The 13793-nt window shown below is 30.8% G+C and overlaps 1 protein-coding gene across 3 annotated transcripts in view; it reads left to right on the top strand.

The window, feature by feature from the left end:
• The window catches only part of LOC118186236 (uncharacterized), a 28692-nt gene extending 15712 nt beyond the window's left edge, over nt 1–12980 (top strand). Inside the window, exons 3-6 of one of the 3 annotated variants that reach the window (XM_035356321.2) lie at nt 1675–1718; nt 5143–7584; nt 9542–9622; nt 12841–12980. In XM_035356321.2, the coding sequence (XP_035212212.2) occupies nt 1675–1718; nt 5143–7584; nt 9542–9588 (2533 nt within the window). In that variant the 3' untranslated portion in view covers nt 9589–9622; nt 12841–12980. Of the gene's footprint in view, nt 1–1674; nt 1719–5142; nt 8211–9541; nt 9623–12840 lie in introns of all 3 variants that reach the window. The other 2 variants (XM_085825932.1, XM_085825931.1) reach the window with 2 other exon arrangements.
• Nucleotides 12981–13793: the final 813 nt, after the last annotated feature.

The following is a 13793-nucleotide window of genomic DNA, read 5'->3' as shown; positions in this document are numbered from 1 at the left end:
AGCATATGTATGAATGTTTATAATAACATAGTTGCAGTAACTGCTGAAGTGTAGTAAACTTCTAAAAATGGTTGTGTTTTAACACAGATTAGCTTCTAAGGAATAATGTTCGGAATGGCTTAAATAAAGGGAAAGTAATTGAATAGTCAAAATAATTTTGTTTTTTTGGCCAAAACTTTATACAGTACGAAGATTGGGAGGTTCTCCCCGTTCTCTGCAAAATCTCGAATATTGATTCCGGAAATTTAACGCTGTCTGTTGAAAATTAGAATGAAAAACACCCCAGTTATTTAGTTCTTTATTCTCCCAATACCGTCAGCTGTTGATTCCGATTGCATAATATCACGTAGGGAAGAATTACAGCGCACGTATTGCGCAATAACGTTTGCAGTATTTTGCAGAGATAATTAATTTTGATGTTCTGTCCGAGATTTGTTTATGAACACTTAAAAGAGTTTTACTGTGCTTGCTAAGCAGAATATTTTTCAGTTCCATTGGTTTATTTTTATATGATACGCATATCGAAATGTCAAAAGCATTTATTTAGCGGAAAAATTTAAAGAGTGGCTACAGTCTACCCCCGCCTCCTCTTTTTCAAGTTACGCTCGACTGTCTGAATATTCGCCAATTTCCAAGTATGCAGGTTAATCAAGCTTTTGCTGTTAAAGGATTGCCTGAAGCAAATTTCTGTCTTCTGATTTCAGAAATGTTCCTCTTTTTTACTTAAATTACTTTGCTTGCAATATCTGTTAAGGGAAAACTGATATAGTACAATGAAAATTTAGAAAATGTTCAGAATTTAGATTTAAATTATTTAAATATCAATATGTGTGGAAGCATAAATTGTATTTATTATTAGGTTCCAAGCGAATGCAATAAATATGCCTTATTATTTATTTTCTCTATTTTGAACTGAAATTTCATCATTAAATCTTGTAATATAGTTTAGTTCTGGAAAGTTTTTTTCCCCTCTCATTGTAAACTAGTTCTGTAAATTGAACTGTTATTTAAATTAAAAAAAAAAAAAAGTATTTTCCATGGTTGAGGTAATGCTTATTCTCTCTTAATAAATACTGCTTTTCTCATATTTTAAATTACAAGTGTAATTTTTAAGGTTATGCAGTTGTGTATAATGTAATTAGAAAGGTGCTTATTTTTTTAACTAAAATGTGGCTATGAACCCTGAATATGTTTCATGATTATCTTAGTTATTTTAAATTATTAATTTTTTTAATTATTTATTTGAAGAACATTCAAAATATTTTTAAATATAAATTTAAAAACACAGAAGTAGAACATTTTAGAGATTTTTTTGTGTTTCGACTACAAATTTTTACTAATTACATGAAATGAATAGAAAGAATTTCTCCAGAAACCAAATGTAATATAAAGTTTAGCTTTTAAGTGCAGATGATCTAATTTTGAATGCTGAACCAGTAAGAATAAAAAGAAAACCGAATTCTTCATGCAGAGACAAATGATTGAAGTCTGCAAGGGTTCCTGTCAGCTTAAAAAATGAACAGGAAGAGCAATTCTCATTCCTGCCTTTTCAAAGTAGAAATATCATAGGGTTAAGAAGCATTTATTTTGTTAACTAAACTAAATTATGAATTATATATATGTATATGCTTAAAATTATGAAAGTTTTTAAATGGAAACCAAACTTCATTGCAGATTATCTGAAAACTTGCCTACTTCAAAAGAAAAGAAATTGACTGGTAAGTTTTAATACAAATTTGTCTTTACTTAGTTTATGAGCATTCCTTGTTCTGTGTAAAAGTAATATAATGATTATATAAAAATAATTATATCATTATTAAAAGTAATATAATGATGTTATCAAACTCAATTACCATCAACCTATTTGTACATTATATAGTAAAAACCTAGCTATCTGGCATTCAACTCACGTACTGCAAGTAGCATTGATAAGATGTGAATGGTGTTGCAGAAAATTTAAATTAGATGACATCATTCTTAACAAAGGGGTATGGAATTCTTTGCGAAATAAATGTCTGGAACTAATGAGCTGGGGACTGAGTCAGCTAAAAAGTACAAATAATAACCACAATAAAGACGGTGAAAAGATGTTAAGGCACATAGTTTTGATACTATTTCCAAAAAACGTTACTAATTATAAAGCTACGTAAATACAACACTATGAAAATAAGCATGCTGTACATCTCAAAGATACACAAGAAATTTCATCCAAGTTGCTAATTAAATCATAAGTATGAAAAATACAGTAAACAATGATTACAACATAACTAGAGAAAGTGAGATCAATTTCTTCTCTTAATAAAAGAATTACTGTTCAAGATTTCGCTAGAAATACTGAATTCGAAAAATTATTTGTCTATGGATTTTCGTACATTTCTAATTTCATTCTTTCAGTGAAAGTTGTAGAAATATTGGTAATAGAAAATTATGAAAGTTAACCTCTTTAACTACTTTAAAAGAAATTGTTACAAGTGTGAAGTATGCTTTCAGTGTTATGTTTGAGCTCTTTTTTAGGTAGAAGTTTCTGTTCAGAATGAATACTTCGAATTTCTTGACGCTTTATTGAGGATTGGTCTTTTCTAAGAGATTTGAAGATATCTTCCAAATTATCTTATATTTTGCAATTTCTACTGTGTTGATTATCATTCCTTATCTCACTAACAGAGAATTCTGAAATAATTTCGGCTACATTCAGGCTCAGACCATGAGGCTCATGCTTCAAGATTTTCAGCTTGTGACACATTCATCTGGTCGCCGTACCTTTTCTTCAAGTTAGCAGATATTTGACTTTTTTTTTTTTTGTGAAAGTAAAAAATTTAATCTAGTAATTAAATATGTCGACTTTCATCTTTCATTCCAAAAATGCGTACCCCCCAAAAAATATTATGATATTAAGCTTTTGATATTCAAGTTGGTAAAAAAAAAGGGCATTTGTTTTTATAGTTTTAGAGCAGAAATTTTTACCATTCATTTGGCTTTTTAATGTGAATTTTATTTTTTATAAGCTAAATTATTTGGAATTTGGCGAGCTTTCCAAATAGTCAAGCTTTTACTGACTGTGGGAAATTCAAGCTTTCATGCTGGATGATGAGAACTTATGCTGTTTGCTTTCTCCATGTGTAGAATACAGTACTAACAGCTTCATAAGCTTTCCATGTAAAATATCCTGTTATAATTTACCTTTAAATTTCATATCTAAATTATGATTATTGTTAACAATTGACTATGATGCTCTTGAAATATACTTGCAGATGAAGAAGCAAGTTGACAGTTGAGTCCGTAGTCATGTGTATCATTTACAGTGTGCAAAAAAAAGGGAGACAGTTCTATATCTCCCATGCTACTGGGTCGATTGATAAAATTCAAACAGCATTTTTCATGTCGCGAAAGCTCGACCTAGGATATGTCTAGGACCTACGATTTATATGTAGCATTGTTCGAATATAGGTATTTTGACACAAAATTGGAATCTTTCTGAAATGACATGCCAATTTTTTCCTGTATTTCTAATCTACGACTCGAAATATGTGAAACTGCAGAGTTTCGCAAAAATGACACAAATTGTTTTTATAAAATTAGTGCTCAAAATTTTAGCTCCTCAATGTTAATTGAATTTGATATATATTTATTAATATTTATTTTTTGATAGAACTTATTTGATTCTTCCTTTCGTATTTCGAAATTTAGGTTCATTCCAAATAAAATGTTCCCATTTTTTATGATTTATTCTTAAAATGTTTATTTTTAATTAATTTTTTTTAAATTTTAAATTATGGCCTATAAAATTTTTACCATCATCTTAAAGTACAGTCAAAAGTCTTTAATCCGGACGTCCATAATCCGGACCTCAAAGCTACAAACTTTTTGCACATGCGTAAACGCATAATGCGTTTGCGTATGCACGTAACACCTTTACGTACGTGCATAATACGTTTACATGCGTGTTTTATGGATAACGGATGGTATAAGCTAAGCTAAAATTATCTATTTCAGTTAATGTTGCAGATTGCATTGTTCCTTAATCTTCGAATTCCAATACGAAGATTTTCGCAGGCTGTTAGAGCAATTTTATTAAAGTAAGCTTGAACTTTCGATTATGTCAAAAAGAATTTCTGATTCTGGAGCTGCCAAAGGATCTACAAAGCGAAAGCATGTTTCGATGTCCATCAAACAAAAAGTGGAATTACTGCAAAAAATGGATAAAGGCATATGCTTTGTTTCTCTAGCCATTCTGAAATCTGTTTATCAATTTCACGCTGCTCTGCAGGGGGTACATCGCAGCGCACAGTAAACTGGAAGTTGATCTGTCAACACTATTCTTATCTTCAGGGCAGATGTTTTTATTTTATTCGGCTTATAATTCCTTACTAAATGTAGTATTTCATCTCGATGTACTCCGTCTTTGATATAATTTAAATCAAATTCCTCGTCATTATAAATATCACGAATACACATGAAATAGTTTTCTGGTTGCAGTTTTCTAATTTCGACTATGCGTAATGTGTGCTTTACGCATGCGTGCGTTGAAATAAATGTTTAATAAAGTAAATAAATAAATATTAAGTTTTTTTGTAAATTTTGATATCCTTTAGATCATAATTGCTCCTTATTTCATAAATTACGGTTTCATATTTTTAATTTTATAATTTCTGCATACCATGTTACCAGATTTAAATTGATGATCTATAATCCGGGAAAACCGATAACATATTAGATTAGTTACAGGTTATCTTACTAGAAATTTTGTAGCTCTGATATCACATTTTGCAAAACACAAATCACCGTCTATTAAAACTGAGCTGCTTAATAAATTCAAGTATCTTTGAAATGAATGTGATTTTCTAATCAACAGGTAGTGTGTATTTATTCAGATGGTTCTTAATGTACTGTGTTTTTCATTTAAGCCTTCTCAGAAATGTATACATAGAATATTACTGTTCTTTTAATTTTCAGAAAGTAAAATTAATTAAAAGGGAGGAATGAGTACTTTGGGATAAGGAAAATTAAAAATTCATTACTCAATATAATAATATTTCATTTTTTCAGAAGTCTGTATTAAATGTGCCTTTTTAAATATACTAACTATATTTATACAGATTAATACTTTTTATTTTTCTATTAATTCTGACTTGATTCTTTCAGAATCCAAAACTGATGTCAAGAACAAAAGTAGTAGTTCCAGTTCTGATGATGACGACAGTAATCTAAGTCAAGCGAAGCAAATGCCGAAAATAACTGCACCTGTTGCCCAACTGAAGAAAGCAGCTGAAGAAACAGAGGACAGTTCTGAGGACTCATCTGATTCTGACGAACCAGCGAAACCTAAAACTGCATTATCTCTCTCTAAAGGAGCTTCCAAGGTGCCGACAAAGGCTCCTGTAAAACCACAAGAGGCTAAGAGTGAATCAACTTCCTCAGATAGTTCTGATTCTGATGACAATACTTCTGGAAAGCCATCAAAAGTTAATTTACCTTCGCCAAAAACCAACATGCCTGTTCCTCAGTCTCAAAAAGCAAAAAAATCATCTGATTCATCTGATTCTGAGGATGAAAAAAATAATGCAAAATCAGCCTCAAAAAATAACTCTCTTGCTACTCCTGCCAATAAAAATCTTAATTTGAAATCTAAAATTGAAGCCCAGAAGAAAAGGAAGACTGTTGAATCCAGCTCTGATTCAAGCTCTGACGAAAATAGTAAAAGTAAGGATACATCTGTTGCCAATAAAAATCTTAATTTGAAATCTAAAATTGAAGCCCAGAAAAAAATGAAGATTGCTGAATCCAGTTCTGATTCAAGCTCTGACGAAAATAGTAAAAGTATAGATACATCTGCCAAAAAAAATCTTAATTTGAAATCTAAAATTGAAGCCCAGAAAAAAATGAAGACTGCTGAATCCAGTTCTGATTCAAGCTCTGACGAAAATGGTAAAAGTAAAGATACATCATCTCTTCAAGCCCAGGAACCTCTATCAAAGCAGACTCAAGAATCATCTGATTCTGAGGATGAGAAAAATAAAGCAAAGGTAGTTGGGAAACAAAAATCTGTTTCTGTTAGTGCTGGTAAAAATACTAATATGAAAACTAAAAGTATATCTGAACATAAAGAAGGAAAATCTGACTCGGATTCAAGTTCTGATTCTGAAGAAGAGAATAAGATGAAAGTCTCTGTAAATAAGCCAGTTCTTCATCAAACTTCACTTCATGCAAAAAAATCACCATTGCATGCAACAAAAACTCCTGATTCGAGCTCCAGTGACTCCAGTTCTGATTCAAGTGAAGAAAAAATTAAATCAAGCAAAAATGTATCTAACAAACCTGTACCTTCTAATAAGCAAGCTAAGGCACCTCTGATTCAAGCAGTTAAGAATGTATCAAAAAAAGATTCATCTGATAGTTCAAGTTCAGATTCAGAAAAAAATGCATCTGAATTAGTTAAAGCAAACCAGCCAAATAATTGGAACAAGGCAATTTCAAAGTTTGCTGAAGAGAATGATTCTAGTTCAGAATCTGAGGATGAAAAAGATGTAATGGTATCATTAGCTAGAAAAACATCTACTCCTTTAAACAGTTCTAAAGTGCAGAGTTTGCAGCCTAAGCAAAAGCCTATACCAGTTAGTGCCACATTAAAGAGTAATGCTGTCAAACCTGCAGATAGTTCAGAGTCAAGTTCAGATTCTGAGGATTCAAGCAGTAAGCCTCAAATGAACAGTGCTAAAAAAAAGAATTCTAGCAAAGCAGATGAAAGTTCAGAAGATTCTTCCTCAGATTCTGATAATAAAAACACATCTAAAAAAATAAACACACCAGTAGCATCAAAATCTCCTTTAAAAGGGAAACAGGTCATTGGAACTACAGTTCCTTCTCAAGGCTCCGGAAGCAAAAATGAGGCAGTTAAGAAAAAGAAAACTCCACATGATGTTTCAGAAAGTTCTGATGATTCTTCTGAATCAGAAGAAGAAAGTAAAAAACCAGCACAATCAAAAAATATTCAACAGACTAAAACTGTTGGTATATTAAATAAAGCACCAGTTAAGAGTACCAGTGGAAACAAATCCTCTGATAGTGATAGCTCAGATTCAGAGGAAGAAAATTCAAATAAAAAAGCCATTTCAGCTATACAGAATAAAAATGCTAGCTTACTCAACAAAACTCCAGCCAAGGCTGTCAGTGGTAAGCAGTCTTCAGATAGTTCAAGCTCAGATTCTGATGATGAGAATGCAACACCTGCAGTTACAACTCCTAAACAAAGTTTTAGTAAATCAGAAACACCAGCTAAGATGGTTAAAGAGAAGGCTTCCAGTAGCACAATTGTGAATGGAAAGCAGATTAAATCTAAAAAGCAGGCAAGTTCAAGTTCTGATGATTCCTCAGATTCTGATGCTGCAGATCTCTCTCAGAGCAAACTTGCTTCTGCCAAAATAAATCAAAATAAAAGCAAGGTTATAGAACAAGGTACTGCAACTAAAAGAAAAAAAGGTGGAAGCAAAGCTGAGAGTTCATCTAGTTCTGAAAGTGAAAATGAACCCAAGAAATCAAAGAATACTTCTACACCTTCTTCTGTTGGTAAGCCTGTCTCTAAATCAGGTAATAAATCACTTGCTTTGAAAATGATAAATGTTAGTGGTAAAGGTAAGAAAGAATCCTCAGATTCTAGCAGTTCTGGGGATGAGTCAAAGAAAATATCACTTAATACATCAGTTTCATTAAAAGAAAAATCTACAAATTTATCTACTGTAATTAATAATTCATTAACTAAGCAAAAAGCATTGAAATCTAAAACATCAAATGAAGCTGATAGCTCATCAGAATCATCTGATGATGAAAGTGTTCAGAAAAGTCAAGTATTAAATAATAAAAGTGGAGTTAGTAATAAAGGGACTAAACAAGATTCAAGTGATAGTTCATCAGGGTCAGAAGATGCTCAAGCAAAACAAATTTCTAATGTATCTTCATCTAAATCCATCAAATCACAAAACTCATCAAAGCAAAAGCGAGAAGACAGTTCCAGTTCAGATTCAGAGAGTGCATCGGAAAATACTTCTCTAAAAAAAAATGGTGAGACATCTTTTAATGCTAAATCACAGTCAAAAAAACAAAAACTAGACATTTCAAATTCTAGTGAAAATAATAATTTGCAATCCGTGAAAAATGCAGATCGAAAACGTAAAAGCGAGAATCAAATAGGGCCAGAAACAACGAAGAAACGCAGGGTATGCATTCTTTTAACTGTTTAATGAAATTATATGCCTGATTTCATGTTGCATGCAAGATTTTTTTAGCATCATCTTTTGTGGGTGGTGGTTTTTTGAATCATTATTTTATTTTTAAAATTTTGACTGTCAGACCTGAATTTTTAGAGGGGATTAATCCTATAAAATTTGTGTAATTTTATGCTGTATTTGATTTGAAAGAAAAATAATTTGAAAAATTTGTTAGTTTCGGAACTTGTAGAAAATTATAGCGATGAAAAGAAATTTAATGGCATCTAGACTAATATCACTATTTTATTTAAAAGCCTTGGTTGACACTTTTATGCACAATTGTTATTGTAATAAATCATTTGAAAAAAATCTTGTTTAGCGTGCTAGGTTGTCTTTTATCAACAATAGGTGAACTTTCTTGGATGATCAGTAATCTTTAAAAAGTTTATACTAATTGCAACATACTGATTTCTGTTCTCCTGAAATTTGTTCAGGCAAAGCAGATTGTTCACCCACAGATATGTTTAAATTAGGAATTCCTTATCTTAAATTGGAATACTATATCAACCTGTAGGACATAGCCTTAGCATGCTGTATTGATCATGTAGATACCTTAACAGATGTATTTTCCATAAATGAATTCTTTTATATCATATAATCCATGATTTGTAATTGGCTAATCATTTCAGGCACACATTTTTTAAAATGCCAAACAATTTATTTATTGTTTGATGGGTTATTAATACTAATTTCTATCATTTTTTATTTTCTGGTCATTAATTTTTCTGTAAGTATCATATTATTTATTCATTTTTATGGCTAGTGTTTTTTTTTTTTTTTTTTTTTTTTTTAACCCATTGCTTATCTTGAAAATGCATGCATGCATATAATTTCTGTGCAAAGTTTAAAAAAAGAGATTTCAACCAGGAATTCCATTATGTGCATATAGAGCAATTGCTTTTCTGCATTTAAACCAAAATGCATACTGTTTGTTGGTTCATAAAAAGTTATGGAAAAAATAATTTTATAGCAATATTTTCATGGAAAGTTCTGTAAAATAATCTAGCATAAAATTTTATTTAAATTTTATATCCAACTGTTTTTATAGTAATTTTGAATTTCAATGAAATACTTGTATTTGTGATCAAGGCAGAATAAAAACATTTCATCAGAGATGCATTTCGTGGCATTGCTCATTAAAATTCTTGGTTTATATAACTTTTTATGCTTTAAAATGTATTAAATTAAAACTTGTATTTTTTTCAATTAAGTAAATAAACTTTGCAATTATTATTATTTTGTTATATTATTATGATGATAACTGTTTATTTCATTTACAGGGATCCTCTCCTTTCAGGCGAATAAAAAGCGAAAATATAGAAATTGATCCAAGACTACAAAGATCAAGCCAGATAGCAAAGGTAAAGTGTTGACAAAAAATAAAAGTTTGAAAAAACAAAACTTGAACTATTGTTACATTGGTTTGGGTGGAATTACTTTATAAATAAAGTATTGATTTGAAAAAAAAGGTGTGAAAAATTGAACTTTATATATTGTCGCAGTTGTTTAGGTTGTTAATTTATTAATTGATGAGAAAAAATAAAAAAAAAAAAACTAAATGTATTAATTTTTTTTTTCAAATTGTATTTTATTAACTCTTGCAACTCTTGGATGATAAAAATGTAAGATACATTTACTGTGAGCAACTGCTTTTCACGAAAAGATCATGTAGAGTTAATATGAATGATTTTATTAGGCGTGTATTCCTTTTCTAATATTAAGCATTCAAAAGCATGTGATTTTATTAAATTTTATATAAATGAAATAAACATTGTTCATAAAGTAGGCTAATTACTGTATTTCCTTGAATTTAAACTATAGTAGGATTTTAAAACTGGAAAAATAATAAACAATAAAAATGATTTTCTAAATAAATATTGAATAATATGTATTATAAAATCATTTTGATATTCAAGCTCTTACTTATTTAACATTCCAAGAGGCGAAGCTATATGTAATGTTCAAAAGTATTTGCTATAATATATAAGTATGCAGTTTGCATTTTGAAATGTCTCCAGGCAATTAAGGTAGTGCATATATTAGAAGAAGAGGCATCAAGATACAAACTGCAAAAACCAGTTTAAAATTTATAATTGAAAAAATGCAGATTATTCAGGGCATTTTCATCATCATGACAAGACTTGTGTTCACTCCTGCTGTACAGAATGGCATCTGAGCCATAGCCATTATGAATAGACAGAAGTACGTCAGTGAGAATCATAGAGCTAGAAGTATTATACTAGCCGTGGGACCAATTTTTGGCTTTCACAGTAGTCTGATTTTTTTTTTTTTTTTTTTAGCAAGAAAATGTGAATGAGTGCTTAAGGATTGGCCCATTCATTAATCAGGATTAATGAATGTAGCTACTAATGATGCATTGTGGATGGCTATTGAATCTTCATGGAGCAACATCCATGATCACAGAAAGCTATCTTGGAGGTCTTTGCCTCACTGCAAGGAACCCTTGAAATTTTTGAAGGATAGGCATACAAATTATCTAATACAGTCAAAAGTCGTTAATCCGGACTCGTCGGGACTTCGGCGATTCCAGATTATAGATCATCACTCTAAATCTGGTAAAATGGCATGCAGAAATTATAAAATTAAAAATATGAAACCGTAATTTATGAAATAAAGAACAATTATGATTTAAAGGGTATCGAAATTTACAAAAAAAAAGCTTAATATTTATTTGTTTACTTTATTAAAGATTTCTTTCAATGTAAGTTGTTTAAGTTGCTTCATTTTATGTGATAATACTTTCTTTTTAATTCTATAAACAGACATAATTTCTTCTTCAGTTACAAAGTTCCGCTGTTCAAATTCTATAATTGCTGTGTCGAGAATACCGACTAATTTGTCAATCGAAATTTTTTCGTTTTCAATAACCTCTGTGTCACATTCTTCACTATCGGAAGCGAATTAGGTACTTACGTATTATCGCAACCAGGTTGGCGCGATTTGTAAGTTTCACTAAAAAAGTATGAATAGAAAGAAAATGTCTATTTATTAATTACAGATAATTTTTAATACAGTTTTTTATATTATTTTGTTTTAAAATGTAAAATAGCAATTAAACCCTTCCGGTTTCAAATTTGAATAAGTTGCAGAATTATTTTTTCGGTGAAAATCTTTTGGCTATTGCTTTTAGCACTGATTGAAAACCGTCTTCGCCATTAACAGCTTGAGCTTGGCGCCATATAAATTCGATAAGGTATGAGTCAAAATGATGACGGGCTGTTCCTCTCTGTTTTTTGTTGCGCCATTTGGCTGAGCTCCACATGCGCTCTACATGTTGTGTGTGAACGCCCGTGTTGGGATCCACAAAGTTATATTTGTGATTAACAGTTCCATGCAGAAATCCAGCATTTTTGAACTCACTTGTATTGTATCCTTTCCAGCAATCCGAATAAATGATGCTTCCTTCCTTGATATTTTCGCAAATTTTTTCCATGAGGGTAACGGCGCTTCTGTTAGGTACAGTAACCAAAAAAGTCTCTTTTCTCGGCAAATTCTGCCGAAAACCCATTGCTGTGGTAGTACACGCCCAGTGTTATTTTTTCTTTTTACAAAACTACATATAACACGTAGGATTGCCGTAAGTAGGGTCGCCAAATTTGGCGATTTATGCGAATTTTGGCCTGGTTGCGTTAATACGTAAGTACTGTGAATTATAATGACGAATTTGATTTAAATCATATCAAAGACAGAGTACTTCGAGATGAAATACTACATTTAGTAAGGAATTATAAGCCAAATAAAATAAAAACATCTGCCCTGAAGATAAGGATAGTGCTGACAGATCAACTTCCAGTTCATTGCATGCAGCGGTGTCCCCCCCCCCGGCCGCCGCAGAGCAGCGTGAAATTGATAAACAGATTTCGGAATGGTTAGAAAAACAAAGGATATGCCGGATATGCCTTTATCCATTTTTTGCAGCAATTCCACTTTTTGTTTAATGGACTTCGAAACATACTTTCGCTTTGTAGATCCTTTACATATTAGTAAATGTATATCAGAAATTCTATTTGACATAATCATAAGTTCAAGCTTACTTTTATAAAATTGCTCTAACAGTCTGCAAAAAATAATAAGTGGGATCCAATTCGAAGATTAAAGAACAACGCAATCTGCAACATTAACTGAATTAGATAATTTTAGCTTAGCTTATACCGTTCGTTATACATTAAACGCGTATGTGTAAGCGTGAAATGCGCGTGCAAACACGCATATTCGCAGCCGTAAAGGTCTTCCAGCCGCATATTCGCAACGTGGCGCATGCACTGAAAGTTTGTAGCTTTGAGGTCAGGATTATGGGTGTCCGAATTAATGACTTTTGACTGTATAGCCTTTTGATATCATTGTAGCTGTCACAGGTGTGCCATTTCAGTCATTTTTACCATATATTGCAAATCATCTCCCATAAATATCCATTATAAGCAATCTTCTTGATGTTACTGTAGTTTATTTAACAGAGTATATATGATGGATATTGAAATGAAAATGATGATAAGCCTGTCTTTAGAATATTTCAGTCTTTTTTTTCATATTTATTTTACATTCTCTTTTTCTTTCACAGCACGAACTCCCCAATTTGGGATCAGCACGTGGGAAACAATTCAGACATGAGAAGACAAAGAAGAAAAAGGGCAATCATTCTTTTGGAAAAATTGATACATCTGTAAAATCCATAAAATTTGATTAAATTTTATTTTCTAATTTTGTCTTGTTTATGACTATCATTATAACAAAATGAGTTTTCTGCTGTTTCTGTTTTCATTGAACATTCTTTTGAAGCGTGTAATAAAATTTTAATAGACTTTTAGAAATAATTTGCACTTTCAAATTTAAGAACTGTAACTTAGATATATCTGAAACAATTAAGACAAAAATAACTTAAATTGTTATTTGAGTTTGCCACTAATTCGAGCTCATTATTCAAATTTATTACAGTCATTCTAATTCTAGGTTTCAGATCTTTAAATTTTTAGAAAAGTATATTCAGAAGTATTTTTTAAAGAGTAAAATAAAGTATATGACATAAATGTTTCAAAAAGAGTAAATTTTGATTAATTTTATTCTAACTTATTGTAATTTGACAGAAATCAGATTATAGTTAGTATAAAGAAATGTTTATGAAATATTGATGTGAAATTTATCTTAAAAATGTTATAATAAAACATTTTCAGCATAATGCAAACTGAATTAATGACCATGATTAAAACCTATCCTGTAAAGTTGCTGTTTTGATGTTTACACTTTTTTAAAGGTTTATAAACATCTGTCTTGTCATTTTTTAATCCTGAAAGAATATTTGAACATCACTGATTACAAAACTCAAGAAATCCTGGATAAGTGAAAATTCCACAGTTGAGTGTACGAAACGTGCAGGTTATGCTAGAAAAGCATATCTGAATGTAGAAGAATATCTGAATATACTTTTGTCTTTCTTTGCAAACCATGAAACCCAGATCCCCTATAAAAAGGAACCAGTTCATGCTGCCCTTTGAAGCTTGTGGGCAGTATCATTTA

Source organism: Stegodyphus dumicola, chromosome 10, assembly GCF_044657685.1.
Source record: "Stegodyphus dumicola isolate Sdum_Otavi_A_Nest chromosome 10, ASM4465768v1".
Taxonomy (NCBI): domain Eukaryota; kingdom Metazoa; phylum Arthropoda; class Arachnida; order Araneae; family Eresidae; genus Stegodyphus; species Stegodyphus dumicola.
The sequence above is the reverse complement of the archived record's forward strand: the minus strand, read 5'-3'. Positions and strand labels throughout refer to the sequence as shown.